This window comes from Molossus molossus, unplaced genomic scaffold (genome assembly GCF_014108415.1).
Source record: "Molossus molossus isolate mMolMol1 unplaced genomic scaffold, mMolMol1.p scaffold_m16_p_13, whole genome shotgun sequence".
NCBI lineage: Eukaryota > Metazoa > Chordata > Mammalia > Chiroptera > Molossidae > Molossus > Molossus molossus.
In genome coordinates this window covers 86,309,605-86,323,739 of record NW_023425348.1, presented here as the reverse complement: position 1 = coordinate 86,323,739, position 14,135 = coordinate 86,309,605, and the positions used below count along the sequence as shown (strand labels likewise).

Below are 14,135 nucleotides of genomic sequence, written 5' to 3'. Positions count from 1 at the left end.
AGAGCATAGAGAAAACTGGCTGAAGTGGCTAATCAGGAACCTAAAGAAGACCTACCAGTGGAAAAGGGAGAAACTAAAAACGAGGATGGCAGGAGAAAAGAAAGCCAAGTCTGTTTGATATCATATACCATGTCTTATCAGTGGTCCCTGTCTCCCTCCTTGTATAATCCAGAGGAATATTTTTATCAACTATTTTGTAAATGCAACTTTTTTAGTAGCTCTAGAAACATTTTTAAGAAGAGAATTCTACCTCATCCCATTCTTTCTTTTTTCTTTTGAAATCCTCACCTGAGGATATGTTTCCATTTCTCTTCAGATAGAGTGGGAAGGAAGAAGGGAGGGAAAGAGAGAGAGAGAGAGAGATGGAGAGAGAGAGGAAAAAAAAAAACACATCTATGGGAGAGAGACACATCAATTGGCTGTCTCCTGCATGACCCCGACCAGGGCTGGGGACCAAACCACAACCAAGGAATGTGCCCTTGACCAAAATCAAACCTGAGACCTTTGGTCAGCAGGCTGACACTCTAACCGCTAAGCCAAACTTAATAAAGGAACTGAAGGAGATAGAAAGGTGTCACATATTTAACTGGTTCCTAGATTTACAACCTGAACAATTGGATGGATAGTGGGAGCATTCACAGAAAGAGACAGTTGTTTCGGCTGTTCTGAGGAGATAGAGAACATGTTTCATTTTGGGCATGTAAGTTAGAGACGTCTGCTGAGTAAAATATCTGTGCATACATAGACCTTCTAATAAGCACTTTAGCACTTTACTTAAAAACAATAAATAAATAAATGGTTAGAGAACACCTGAAACTAGAGGAAAATCTCTCTCTCTTTTTTTTTTTTATCCTCACCCGAGGATATTTTTCCATTTTTTGTACAGATAGAGTGGGAGGAAGAGAGAGAGAGAGAGAGAGAGAGAAACATCGATGTGAAGGGACACATTGAGTGGCTGCCACCCGCACGACCAACCAGGGCCGGGGACAAACCGCAACCGAAGTACGTGCCCTTAGCGGGAACCGAACCCGGGTCTCTCCGGACTGCAGGCCGATGCTCTAACTGCTGAGCCAAACCGGCCAGGGCTAGAGGAAAATCTCTTAATGAGAGGTTGAACAAATAAGTAAGAAAAATAACTAGAAAGGCCCTGGCTGGTTTGGCTCAGCGGTTAGAGCGTTGACCGGTGGACCAGAGACTCCCAGGTTCGGTTCCCACTAAGGGCACGTACCTCAGTTGCAATTTGTCCCTGGCCCTGGTTGAGGTCGTGTGGGTGGCGACCACTTGATGTGTCTCTCTCACGTTGATGTTTCTCTCCCTCTCTTCCTCCCTCCCTTCTTCCAGCTCTATCTGAAGATACATGCAAAAATGTCCTCAGGTGAGGATAAAAAAGAAAAAACAACTAGAAAGAAAAAGGCAATTTAGGAAACAGAAAAACATATGTTTTTTTATATAACCTAGAGTGAGAGACAAGTATATCATTAAATAAAGAAAAGTATACTACAGGGTTTGGCAAAAGTAGGTTTACAGTTGTGAGTACATGAAAGTTTATTCTTCTATTATTTATTAATTTTGAATTATATGAATAACTGTTAACCTACTTCAGCCCTACCCTGTATTTTACAAAAGTACACTCAAAAAAAGCTCTTGGAAATTAAAAAAAAGAGAGAGAAAAAAAATTTGGCCTCAAAAATGACACAGAAACCCTGAGTGTTCCAGTCCTGGAGATTTTAGACTCAAGACTGCAACACCCATTCTTACATAAATTTCCAATCTGTTGGTTTGCCACGTGAATTTTGAACTTGACAACTCCCACCGTCATGTGAACTAATTCCTTAAAATAAACCAATCTCTCTCTCTCTCTCTCTCTCTCTGTATATATATATCCCATTGGCCATTTCTCTGAAGAACCCTAATACAGACTCTGGTAGTGAAACTAATTCCAGAGGAAGAGAATCTTAAGGATAAGTTTTCTGAATTGGTTTTGGGGACTGATTAAAGGACTAATGACTACTTCCAGTAGTAAAGTGAGCACTGAAAGTCCATTGTATGATGTGGCAACAAAAACAGGCAAAAACATCAACAATAGATACTTCATTCAAATACTTATAATAAGAGTCCAGGTTCTAGTGATCATGTATTTGACACCTTACAACATTTCAAACTTACAAGTATAATGAGATTGCCTGCTTGCACCTAAATTGCGCCAGATAAAATGGAAAGGTCAAGATGTGCTCAGAGATCCAAATTCTCAGCTCAAGTACCACATAAATGATCTGAAAGAAATCTTTATCTCCTGTAGCTACAAAGCTGAGATTGCTGAAAAGCAAATCCAGAGTGTCACACCAAGACAAACCTGGCTATAGGCACTGCTGAGTACCTAATCGGCGAGAGCAGAGACCAACACTGAGTCCCTGATATGGTCCTATTCCCAGTGGTGGCAGGTTCACTACATTGGACCAATTCTATCATGGAAATGGCAGTGTTTTGTTCTTACTGGCATAGACACACACTCTGGATATGGATTTGGCTCCCCTACACACAATGCTTCTACCAAAACTACCATCTGTGGACTTACTGAATACCTTATCCAGTCTTGGTATTCCACACAGCATTTCTTCTGATTAAGGAACTTACTTCACAGCTAATGAAATGCAGCAATGGGACTATGTTCATGAAATTCACTAGTCTTACCATGTTACCCACCATCCTGAAGCAGCTAACTTGATAGAATAGTGGAAATGGCAAGAACAAAAATTGGTGAGATTGTGAAGAAACAGAAATACTCATTTACTGGTGATGAGAATAATATAAGGGCCACAGCCACTATGGAAATGTTTGCCAGCTTCTTAAAATTAAACATACATTTACCATACAATCAAGCAATTTCACTCCTGGATACATACCTCAAGAAATAAAAACATCTGTCCCCTCAAAAACTTTCCCACGAATATTCAAAGCATCATTATTCACAATAGCTAAAAAGTATACCCACTGACGAATGGATAAATCAAATGGATTATTTCCACATAAAGGAATACTATACAAAGGAATGAGAATACCAATACATGCTACAATATGGATTAACCTCAAAAACACTATGCTAAAAGAAGAGAGTCACAAAAAACACATATTGTATGTACAAGTCCATTTATAAAATGTCTACAAAAGGCAAATCTATATATAAAATTATATACCTGAATTGGGTAAATTTCATGGTATATAAATTATGCCTCAATAAAGTTGTATTAATAAAACAGTCATAAAGGACAATAACTGAAAGCTACCCAAATGCCCATAAACAGTAAATAGTGATATATTCACACAATGGAACAATATACTGCAATAAGAATAATCTATATAACAAACACAACGTAGAGGATTGTTACATAATGGTGAGCAAAGAAACCCCACACCAAAGAGTACATACTGTAGTATTTCATTTATATAAAACTCAAAAACTGGAAAAACTAATTTTTGCCATCAAAAGTCAAAATGCTTACACTAGGGGATGGTCAACCATGTTCTGTTTCTTAAACTGGGTAATGGTTCTATGACAAGGCTCACTTTGTCAACACTCGCAAAGCTGTATATTTTTAATTGCACTTTATCACCTATAATCCCAGAAAACATACTGAAATATCATATGTCCTTCAATCAGGTATGATTAAATAAATTATGGAATATACATATGCAGTAGCCATGCTTAGATGCTCACAAAGTACCTATTCACCTTTTTCTTTCCTTAAAAAAAGAATTAATCCCACTCTTAGAAAGAGGGTGGGATTCCTGATTACTGTAAGCTAATAGTTTTCAAAATGTAGTCTGTATATCCAGAGGGACCTCAAGAACTTCTGAAGTTCAAGGTCAAAACTGTCCACAAAAAACACATTGGGATTTTGATTAAATTACATTTACAGATCACTATGGGGAGAGACAGCTTTTTTAAATAAAAAAATGTTTTACTTTAAGAAGAAATTTCTAATTAAAATTTTAAGTATGGTTGGTATACAATCTTATATTGGTTAGTTTCAGATGTATTAATACAGCAATTCAACATTTTTATACCTTACAATGTAATCACCCCACTAATTCTAGTAATCACCTGTCACTATGTAAACTTATCACAATATTATTGATTACATTCCCCTTCCCCTTTTTACCCATGCCCCAACCCCCTCCCTTACGATAAGGTCTGTTTCTACAAGTCTGCTTTTTGTGTTTTTATATTTCACATAGAAGTGAAACCATATTACCAGCATTTGTCTTTCTCTGCCTGACATTTCACTTTAGCATAATACCCTCTAGGATCCATCTATGTTGCTGCAAATGAGAGACTTCATTCTTTTTTATTGCTGCCTAATATTCCGATGTAGGTATGCATGTGTCTCACATCATCTTCATCCATTCACCAATCAATGGACACCCAGTGCTTCCATATCTTGGCTATTGTAAACAATGCTGAAATGAACACAAGCATGCATGTGTCATTTTGAATCATTTTCATTTTCTTTAGATAATACCCAGAGGCGAAATTGCTGGGTCATATGATACATCTATTTTTATTTTGATGAAGCGCCATACTTTTTTCTTATAGGAACTACACTAGTTTGCAGTCCCAGCAACAGTGCACAAGGGTTCCCTTTTCTCCACATCCTTACCAACACATTATTTGCTGACTTTTTTTGATAGCAGCCATTCTGATTAGTATGAGGTAGTTATCTCATTGTGGTTTGATTTGCATTTCCCTGATGATCAGTGATGTTGAACATCTTTTCCTATCTGTTAGCCATCTGAATGTCTTCTTTGGAGAACTGTGTTTAAGCATCATTTCTATGCCCTCTGACCATTTCTTGATTGGATTATATTGCTGCTGAGTTGTGTGTCTTATATATTTTGGATATCAACATCTTGTCAGATATAAATTTGCAAATATATTCTCCCATTCAGTTGGTGGTCTTTTTATTTTGTTAAAGGTTTCCTTTGCTGGGCAGAAGCTTTGATGAAGGCCCGTTTGTTTATTTTTGCTTGTTTCCCTTGCTCAAGAAGATGTATCCAAAGATATTACTCAGAATGACGTCAAAGTTTACTTCCTATGTTTTCTTCTAGGAGTTCTATGGTTTCAAGCCTTACATTTAAGTTTTTAACCCATTCTGAGTTTATTTTTGTAAATGGTATAAGAGTGGTTCAGTTTTCCCAATACTAATGAACAATACTGAGTCTTCAAACCCATAAACAAGGTACATGGCTCTGTTCACTTAGGTCTTTAATTTTACTCAGCAATGTTTTATACTTTTCAACACGTAAGTCTTTCACATATTTGTCAGATTCAGCCCTAAGTTGTTTAATTACAATTTTCTGCTGCTCTTGTATCATGTAGGTGGAAGCTTCAAGACGCCTTGCAGCTTTTGCCTTCAGCCTTTGAAACACTGCCGAGACCATTATGACATGAAAAGATCTGAACTGAAAGACCAACAAGGAAAGGAAACAGCCCAACTATAAAATAACAAATTGCTGTATTTTAAATAATTAAATTTTTGGATAGTTTGTTACACAGCAATAGATAAGTGACACACGTTTAGGCAGAGTCACAGTAAAAAAACAGAGTTTAGAAATTCTCTCTGAGACGAATTACAAATAGAAATAGCCAAAAGGAAGTTCGGATACAAGTTGGGCATTTAGTTAGGATCAAAGAAGCAAGGCAGCAATGAGGTAGGCCAGCAGAAGAATAAACCACAGTTACCTGTAAGGGTATTAACTGCACTGAAGCTAAAGGGGTCTTTGCCAGATGCAGTTAGGTCAATCTGGTTAGTTTTAATTCAGAGGAGCTTGATCCTTCTTGGACTTAAAATGTCAGGGGATATTAAATCAGAGCTAATTCCTTTTTGTAAGAGGTTCTGGTCCACTGAGGATCATATCTCAGTGTGAGGGTAACATTAGGGCCTCAAGAAGAGACGGATGTCTCTTAGAAGTTTTGGATTCTTATTGGCTGAATATAGGTTTCCCCACTCAGGACCTTAGGTTTCTTCTGCTCCAGTTTTCTTCTACCGGGACACTCTGCTGCAACTGTCAAGTGGTTCCAGCAGAAAAAGAAATTTCAATACAAAATATTTACTATATATAACAGAATAAACATATAACTGTGTCAGAGATGGTTCTTATAATGTAATCGGCACATTATAAAGCTATTTCTTTGTAAAAAGAGACACAAAGCCTTATTTACCTCATTTATAAGACGTCCATAACTGAAATGAGCTACTACTAATCAAGGCTTTGTAAACCTGTCTGACAATCCAGATACATCATAAATGAGATATGTCTGTACTTCTGGATGTCTGAATTAGGAAAATGATTTAAAGGATATGGGGCATTCTCAAGAAGGAACAAGATGTCCAAGTAGAGCATTCTCACTCTGGGAGAAGTAATATGATTCCTGCTACCTTAAAACAAAGGGCGAGGAAGGAAATATAACAAATAAAATGCCTATCTAATGTACTGTCAGTCATGAGACATAAACATTTTTATAACAGTCAGAAACTTGAGTTTCTGAAACCTGATCAGTCTACTCTGTGTATATCTATAATTAGCTCTACTTTGTTTTCCATAAATAATTAGTGAGGTCCACATTGAAATATTAGCCAATCTCAGAAGAATTAAGAGAAGTCAGGAAAAGTGAGTTCTTTTCTTTTAACTTATATTTAAGACAACTTTATAAGAGTATCGTTTAACTTTTGAAAGAGAGTTGTTTCAACTAAAACTGATAGCATATCTAAGGGTTAAGAATGAAATTGTATGTGCCTTGGTTCAAAACAAAGAGAATGGTATGAAAACAAAGCCAAGCTAAGAAGGAACTAGCCAGTCTCTACCCCTCAAAATTTCTGCTAATATTCTGGAAAGTTCCACAATGATGATGATAACCCTCTGACAGTGGGTAAACTAAGCTTTCACGTTTGAAGCTTTTGCTTTTCGCTCTGTGGGGAATGTTCTTCATCCAGATTATCTACCTGCATATTCAGATCTAAGCTCAAATGTCACCTTTTCAAGATCTTCCCTTGCCATCTTAATAGAAAATTAGCTTCCCTACCTCCAACTGCATCTATTTGATTACCAATATAACCCAGTACCTAGAATGGTGCTGGACACACAGTAGATGCTCAATAATTACTTGTTGAATAAACACTATTTTTGCAAAGCAACTTTCCATTTGTTTAATATATACCCACTAGGGTTAAATAAATGTAGCAAGAACAGAAGCCAATATCAAAATGTTTCTTCTTTATTATTATTTGTTTGAAAAACAAACATGGCACTTTGCAACTTAATAATTTAAAAACAGTTAAATTGCTTTTCTGTGTGTGCAATAGTATTTATTTATTCAAACATGTCAAAGGTTCTTATCTTTACTGAAGGAAAGTATATAAGTTCAACTTGTTTGGAGTAAATAAGACTAAAAAATTCTAAAACATCTTTTTGATATTATAATAAAACACGGAGTTGTACTTCTAGAAAATATTACAACCTGTTCAAAGTTTTAAAAAAAAACCTCGTCCTGGCCGGTTTGGCTCAGCAGTTGGAGCGTTGGCCTGCGGTCCCGAGACCCGGGTTCGGGTCCCGCTAAGGGCATGTACCTCGGTTGCAGTTCGTCCCCGGCCCTGTTTGGGTTGTGTGGGTGGCAGCCACTCGATGTGTCCCTTTCACGTTGATGTCTCTCTCTCTCTCTCTCTCTTCCTTCCACTCTATCTGAACAAAAAAATGGAAAAATGTCCTAAGGTGAGGATAAAAAAAAAAACCCCCCTCAATCTTTGGAATACATGTGAGTTACTTCAATTAAAATCCAGCAGAATGCCTGGCTGGTATGGCTCAGTGAACTGAGCATCGTCCCACGGACTGAGAGGTGCCGGTTCGATTCCCAGCCAGGGCACATGCCCAGGTTGTGGGTTCGATCTCCAGTAGAAGGCATGCAGGAGGCAGTCGATCTATATCTCTCTCACATGGATGTTTCTATCTTCCTCTCCCTTCCTCTCCCCCCCAAAAATCAATAAAAACATTTAAAAAAATCAGCACAGTGAACATGAAAACTATTCTGGAGTTACAGAATAACTTTTTGAGAAGTTACATGACAAGGACAAAGGAAAGGAGGTGAATTCTAAATATTAAACAGCACAGGAAATGGTATCTTAACTACTACATTTTCCTTTTCTTTTTTTTTTTTATCCTCACCGGAGGACATTTTTCCATTTTTTGTACAGATAGAGTGGGAGGGAGAGAGAGGAAGAGAAAGAAAGAGAGAAACATCGACGTGAACGGGACACATCAAGTGGCTGCCATCCACACGACCAACCAGGGCCGGGGACAAACTGAAACAGGTATGTGCCCTTAGCAGGAGCCGAACCCGGGTCTCTCTAGTCCGCAGGCCAAAGCTCTAACCGCTGAGCCAAACTGGCCAGGGCATACATTCTTCATTTCTTTATTCACTGATCTAGTTGTATAAATCGATGTTAAGATATAGCTTTTATGTACTGTTTAGAGTTGAAAGCTATTGTAATAAGTAAACCAATGATGACAACACGGAGACGGGAGCTGGAAGAGTATCTATTTCTTCAAGATTTTACAAACTTAACAGCTACTACCATTTACTGAGTGCTCAATGGATGCTAGGTATTGAAATTATTTGCAATAAAAGACAGAACTTGAATTCAAACCTTAAGGTCTCACTCTAGATTCAGAGCATGTAACTGGTGAACCAGAGTAGGAATGATTTCTAGACTGAATTACCCATAATGCAGTTTTAATCTCTCCACAGCTGCACAACTACTGTTTAAGAAGTAATTGCTGCCCTGGCCAGTTTTGCTCAGTGGTTAAGAGCATCGGCCCACAGACTGATTCCAGTCAAAGGCACGTACCTCAGTTTCAGTTCAGTCCTCAGCTCTGGTTGGGGTTGTGCGGGAGGCAACCAATCAATGTGTCTCTCTCACATCAATGTTTCTCTGTATCTCTCTCTCTCTCCCTCCCACTCCATTTGAAGATGAATGGAAAAATATTCTTGGGTGAGGATTAAAAAAAAAAGAAGCAGTTGCCAACTTCTGGTTTAATACATCTACACAAAGAGCAATTAATTTATCTCCCAACAGAGGGTTCAAAATTTCAACCACATTCTCCAAGTTTTATCCTCAAGGCAATCCAAAGTAATTTCTTTAGACATACTCTTTAGACACACAAAGTAATTTTAGCTCTGTTGAAGGCAGGTTGGGAATATTTTATTTTATTTACAAATATATTTTTATTTATTTATTTTTAGAGAGATGAAAGGAGAGACAGAAATATTGATGTGAGTGAGAAGCATCGATCGGGGCTGCCTCCTGCACGCCTCCTACTGGAGATTGATCCCACAACCTGGGCATGTGCCCTGACCAGGAATGGAACCGGGACCTCTCAGCCCATGGGCCAATACTCAATCCACTGAGCCACACTGGCTGGCCAGGAATTTTTTTTTAAATAAGAACTGCTTTGGTACTTGATTGCCAGCTGTCTCTACATTTCCCCACTTCATAAAATTTCCAAAATGAACACAAGTCCTTCCATTCTTGGCAGATATACCCCATTTTCTAAATAACAACAGCAACAAAACAAAAAATTTCTAGACAAAACAGTCATATAAAACTTTCTACACAAAAATTTATCTAGTACAAAATACTTTTGCCTTGTATACTACAAAAATACTAGCCTCAGATTCTAAAATTCAGAGAAAAAAGAAACCTGAGCACTGACATCTATTTACAAAACAGCCATTACTTCAAGTTAGTTTCCTAACAGTCATTCTTTTTTTATTATTTATTTTTTTCTTACTGATTTGAGAGAGGAAAGGAGAGATAGAAACATCGATGAGAGAGAACATCGATCACAGCCATTCTTTAAAATGGCATAAAATTCAGGTTTTAAATATGCCGTATCTATATATGTATATATATGTATGTTCGTGTGTGTATAGACAGAGAAAGAGAATAAATTAACCAGTCACCCTCTAGTTATTAAGTAGATTCCTGTCAGACACAATAAATGAAATATGCTTAAAAAGTGCTTAAAAGTATATCTGTTCAGTCTTAAGAAGGATGCTATACATTTAAACTTAATGTCAAGGAAGACAGCCAATGACTAGAAAAAATAATGAAACAAATGAGCAACTGGCCCAACATAATTGGGTCAATTTTAATAACTCAATCTGCAAAGCCAGAACAAAGTCTTTTAAAAAAGCATTTAAAGACAAAAAGTGAATATTAGCTTCCCTTCACAATTCAGATAAGAAGACTACATTCAATATACATATTTGGTTTGGTAAAACTCTTTAAAGAGAACAACCTAACGACCTCATTTATTATTCACCAGGCTGAAATCTTAGAACACTTTCTTTCCACATTCTTCAAACTGCATTTATAATTTGAGTCTCTATCAGCATCAAGATTTTGTCTACACTTTACTCTGTATATTGTGTATCAGTTCTCTCTTTGTTACTTTACAAAAGAGAGGGTGCTTTAAAAAATGCAATAAACTGACATCAAATAACTTGCTTTTCCATTATTAGGTTTCTAAATAATGTCAAAATGTTCCACTTGCCCAAACCTGCCTTAATCTATAGGTTCTATCTATTTCAATAATTATTTACTACATAAAGGTCACTTATATATGGTAACAAATTATCAGGCTGAAGTTCATTCTATTTTCTATCATAAGATAATAATCAGTATGAGGTACATTAGAAGTAAAAATGACTAAGTCTTACCTTTATCTGTTGTTCCTTTTTCTAAACACCTGGAAGAAATAAAATACCAAATATTAAATAAACAATCTGCACACTTTCTTAAAGCACAAATGTTTATTTATCTCTTTCAGGTTTATCTACAGGGATTCAGAAAGCACCTAGCAGTGTTATCCAACAGAACTTTCTGCAATGATGAAAATATCCTCTATCTGCACTGTCCAATACGGTATTTGCACATGGCTACTGTGTGCTTGAAATAGCTAGTGTAATTGAGAAACTAAAGTTTTAATTTTGATTAATGTAAATTTAAATAGCCAGATGTAGCTATATTTCATAGCATACAACTAGAGTATCATTCAAAACTGTTGTTCCTAACTGTAAAAAGATATTAATACAAAAAAAGGTTATATTAAGTGGTTATATAAGAATATGTCCTTATTTTGCACAAATGCAGTAAGTAGGGGTGAAATGAAATGTTTGAGATTTCCTCTAAAATACTCCTTGCCAAAAGAAAAAGGGATAGAAGTATCAATTAAGACAAAATCTAATTGTTAAATCAAGCTGAGAAACAGTGGGGTTTCATCATACTATTTTATCTGGTTTTTTATATTTAAAAATGTTCATAATAAAAATTTAATGAACCTAAAAGAAAACCCTAAAATCATTCATTGTTAAATCCAAGAAAAAAATCCATTTCTAAAAAGGCAACAAGATCAAACCTCAGAAATAAGTATCACTTGCATCTTACAAATTAGATAGCAACAGTGAAGAGTTTAATGTGTTACTAACCACTAATTTTTTAAAAATGTTACTCCCATGTTTTTAATTTGGGAAAATTTCTATCATACATAACTGTTGGGTACAGTGTAACGAGGCACTCCTATACCCATTATCCAAATTCAAACTACAACATGACTTATGTAAAGATGGCACACAGCATTTCTAAGCAGTACAAAGTTTTTTTTTGTTTGTTTTGAAAATAAACCTAATACAAATGAAGACTCTTAGGTCACAAAAGAATATCAAAGCAAATACAGAAGTCATACCATAATACAGATTCTGTTGTCTTTAGGAAGAATAGCTTTCATTTTCTCATTTCATATTTTTTAAGGTATTATAACTTTATTTTAAATTATATTGCCAATGTCCCAATTAACAATTAGCGGAAAATAATACTAATCATCCTAATTCTAAATAAAAAGTAGCAAAATAATTGCTAAGAATAAAACAATACAATAAATATTCCTAAAACCTTTGGAATGGTTCAGTGTTACTATTACCATATTGATCACCATGAAGAAAAACGCAGGATCTTATTCTTATACAACCGAAGCCTTTTCCAAAGAACCATAAAAGTTTTTTTCAATTCATTCTCACTATCCATGATTCTATATTACCCAAAGATTTATTACCATTTTACTTACATGAAGAATATAAACCAAAAACGGAATTTTATGTACCAGAAAATGGAGTAATATTTTGTTTCCTTCATTTGTAATCCATCTGAACCTGAAGGTATACTTCTAATACTCAGTTTTGGTCAACGTTGTTATGCAACAGCTAAACTAGACAATTTAAGAAAGTATTGAAATTTTAAATTCTGATAAACAGAGGACTTATTATATGGCAGAATGAAAAGCCTTTTTGCATTTTAACCTAGTTTAACAATCATATCGTTTCCATCTTAGTAAAAAAATAGATGTTTTAATTTATGAGTTAAGAAAAAATCTGTGGAATAATTTTTTTTAATCCTCACCAGAGGATATGTTTTTATTGAGTTTGAGAGAGAGGGGAAGGGGGAAGGGGGTAGAGGCGGAGAGAGAGAGAGAGAGAGAGAGAGAGAGAGACACACACACACAAATCAATGTAAGAGAGAAACATTGATCAGTTGCCTCCCATATGCACCCCAACGGAGGATCAAACCCAAAACCTAGGTATGTGCCCTAATGAGGAGCTGAACCCACAACCTTTTGGTGTACCAGAGACGCTCCAACCAACTGTGCCACCTGGCCAGAACAAAACAAAAAAACAAATTTTTTAAATGTAGATGAATATATAAACATCTGCATTTGAAATATAAGAATCTTAATTCTGGGGTTTATTGGCTAAAATACAGAAAACGATGAGCCTAATTCTTAGAGTTCTGATATAAAATCTTTCTTCAAATTTGGTTAATCTTTCCTTAGCCTTTAAGGTTTTTAAAATTAATTAATTTTTGTTACAGATGCTTCCCTTTTAGCCTTTAAGTTTTAATATATTCTCTTAAGCACATTCACTGAAAATGTTATTTCCCTTTACAGAGATTTCCTACTCTTCTCGTTAACTTCCGAATATTTCAATGCAAATGAAAAAGTCATTATAAACTTAAGAACGTTTATAAAAACTGTAACCTAATTATCGTCTAACTATAAATCTCATTTAGCAAATCATAAATTATCAGTTACAGATGAAAATGTGTATTTAAAGAGGTTAAATGACTTGCCCAAGGTCACTTGGTGAGTAGTAGAAAGCTGGGACCTGAAACTTTCTAAGTCCAGTGCTTTTGCCACTATACTATTTTGTCTTCTAATAGGAAACAAGGTTTCAATCAATCAAATTCGCTGTATTTACTGACTTTTTAAGCTACTGTACATTTTGCTGCCTCTTCAATCAAGAGAAACAAATGTAGGTTAAACAGCTGATTAGTGGAAGTGTATAGGGGGCAATGTCGAGATATGGAAAAAGGACCTAAATAAAATAGGCAATTAATATAGAGAGTAATAAATCTCTCCTTTTTAAAAAAATTGTCATGTTATTAGGAAAACAGAGATGAATCAAGGTCAGAAGGGACTTGATCAGGGTTCAGAAAAACTGATACTCAAAACCTCTCGAAAGGTCTTAAAGATTAAACTTCCTACTTAATAAGTTTTAAACTTTCATCCTTCTGAAAATCTGTAAACCAGGCACACATGATTGATGAACTTCCACTAATCAATGAGACTTCCCAATATACTGCAAGGTCCTTGACTATGAGTTTCATGTTTCATTTATCTTTATAAATCCTAGCTCAGCACAGCATCAGGCCCAGTTACTGCTCAAGGTTTACACCAAGCTGAAATGCTTTAGGACTCCTTTGACTTCCAGGGTACGCAGTAAATTGAAAATGTGTGAAATTATGCTGAAAATTTATTTTAACAGTCCAATCAAAACTGTGTAATTTAAAATACGTAATCAAAAGATATTTCTGAGTGAAGGCGACAGGACACTAATTAATACCTTTTGTGATATTGCATGAAGTGAGGGAGGAATGCTAAGAATTAACACTATTCTTCCCCACAGAAATATTGTGGAGAAAAATAATTTAATTAAGTCATCTTTATCCAAGTTTGCATGTTGTAACATT

General features: G+C 35.8%; 1 protein-coding gene across 3 annotated transcripts in view; it reads right to left on the bottom strand.

Annotated features, from left to right (window-relative positions):
* The window catches only part of ZFP91 (ZFP91 zinc finger protein, atypical E3 ubiquitin ligase), a 49,278-nt gene that overhangs the window by 33,043 nt on the left and 2,100 nt on the right, over window positions 1-14,135 (bottom strand). For all 3 annotated transcript variants that reach the window (XM_036258028.1, XM_036258025.1, XM_036258026.1), the window contains exon 2: window positions 10,775-10,803. In XM_036258028.1, coding sequence (XP_036113921.1) covers window positions 10,775-10,803 — 29 coding nt within the window. The remainder of the gene's footprint in view (window positions 1-10,774; window positions 10,804-14,135) is intronic.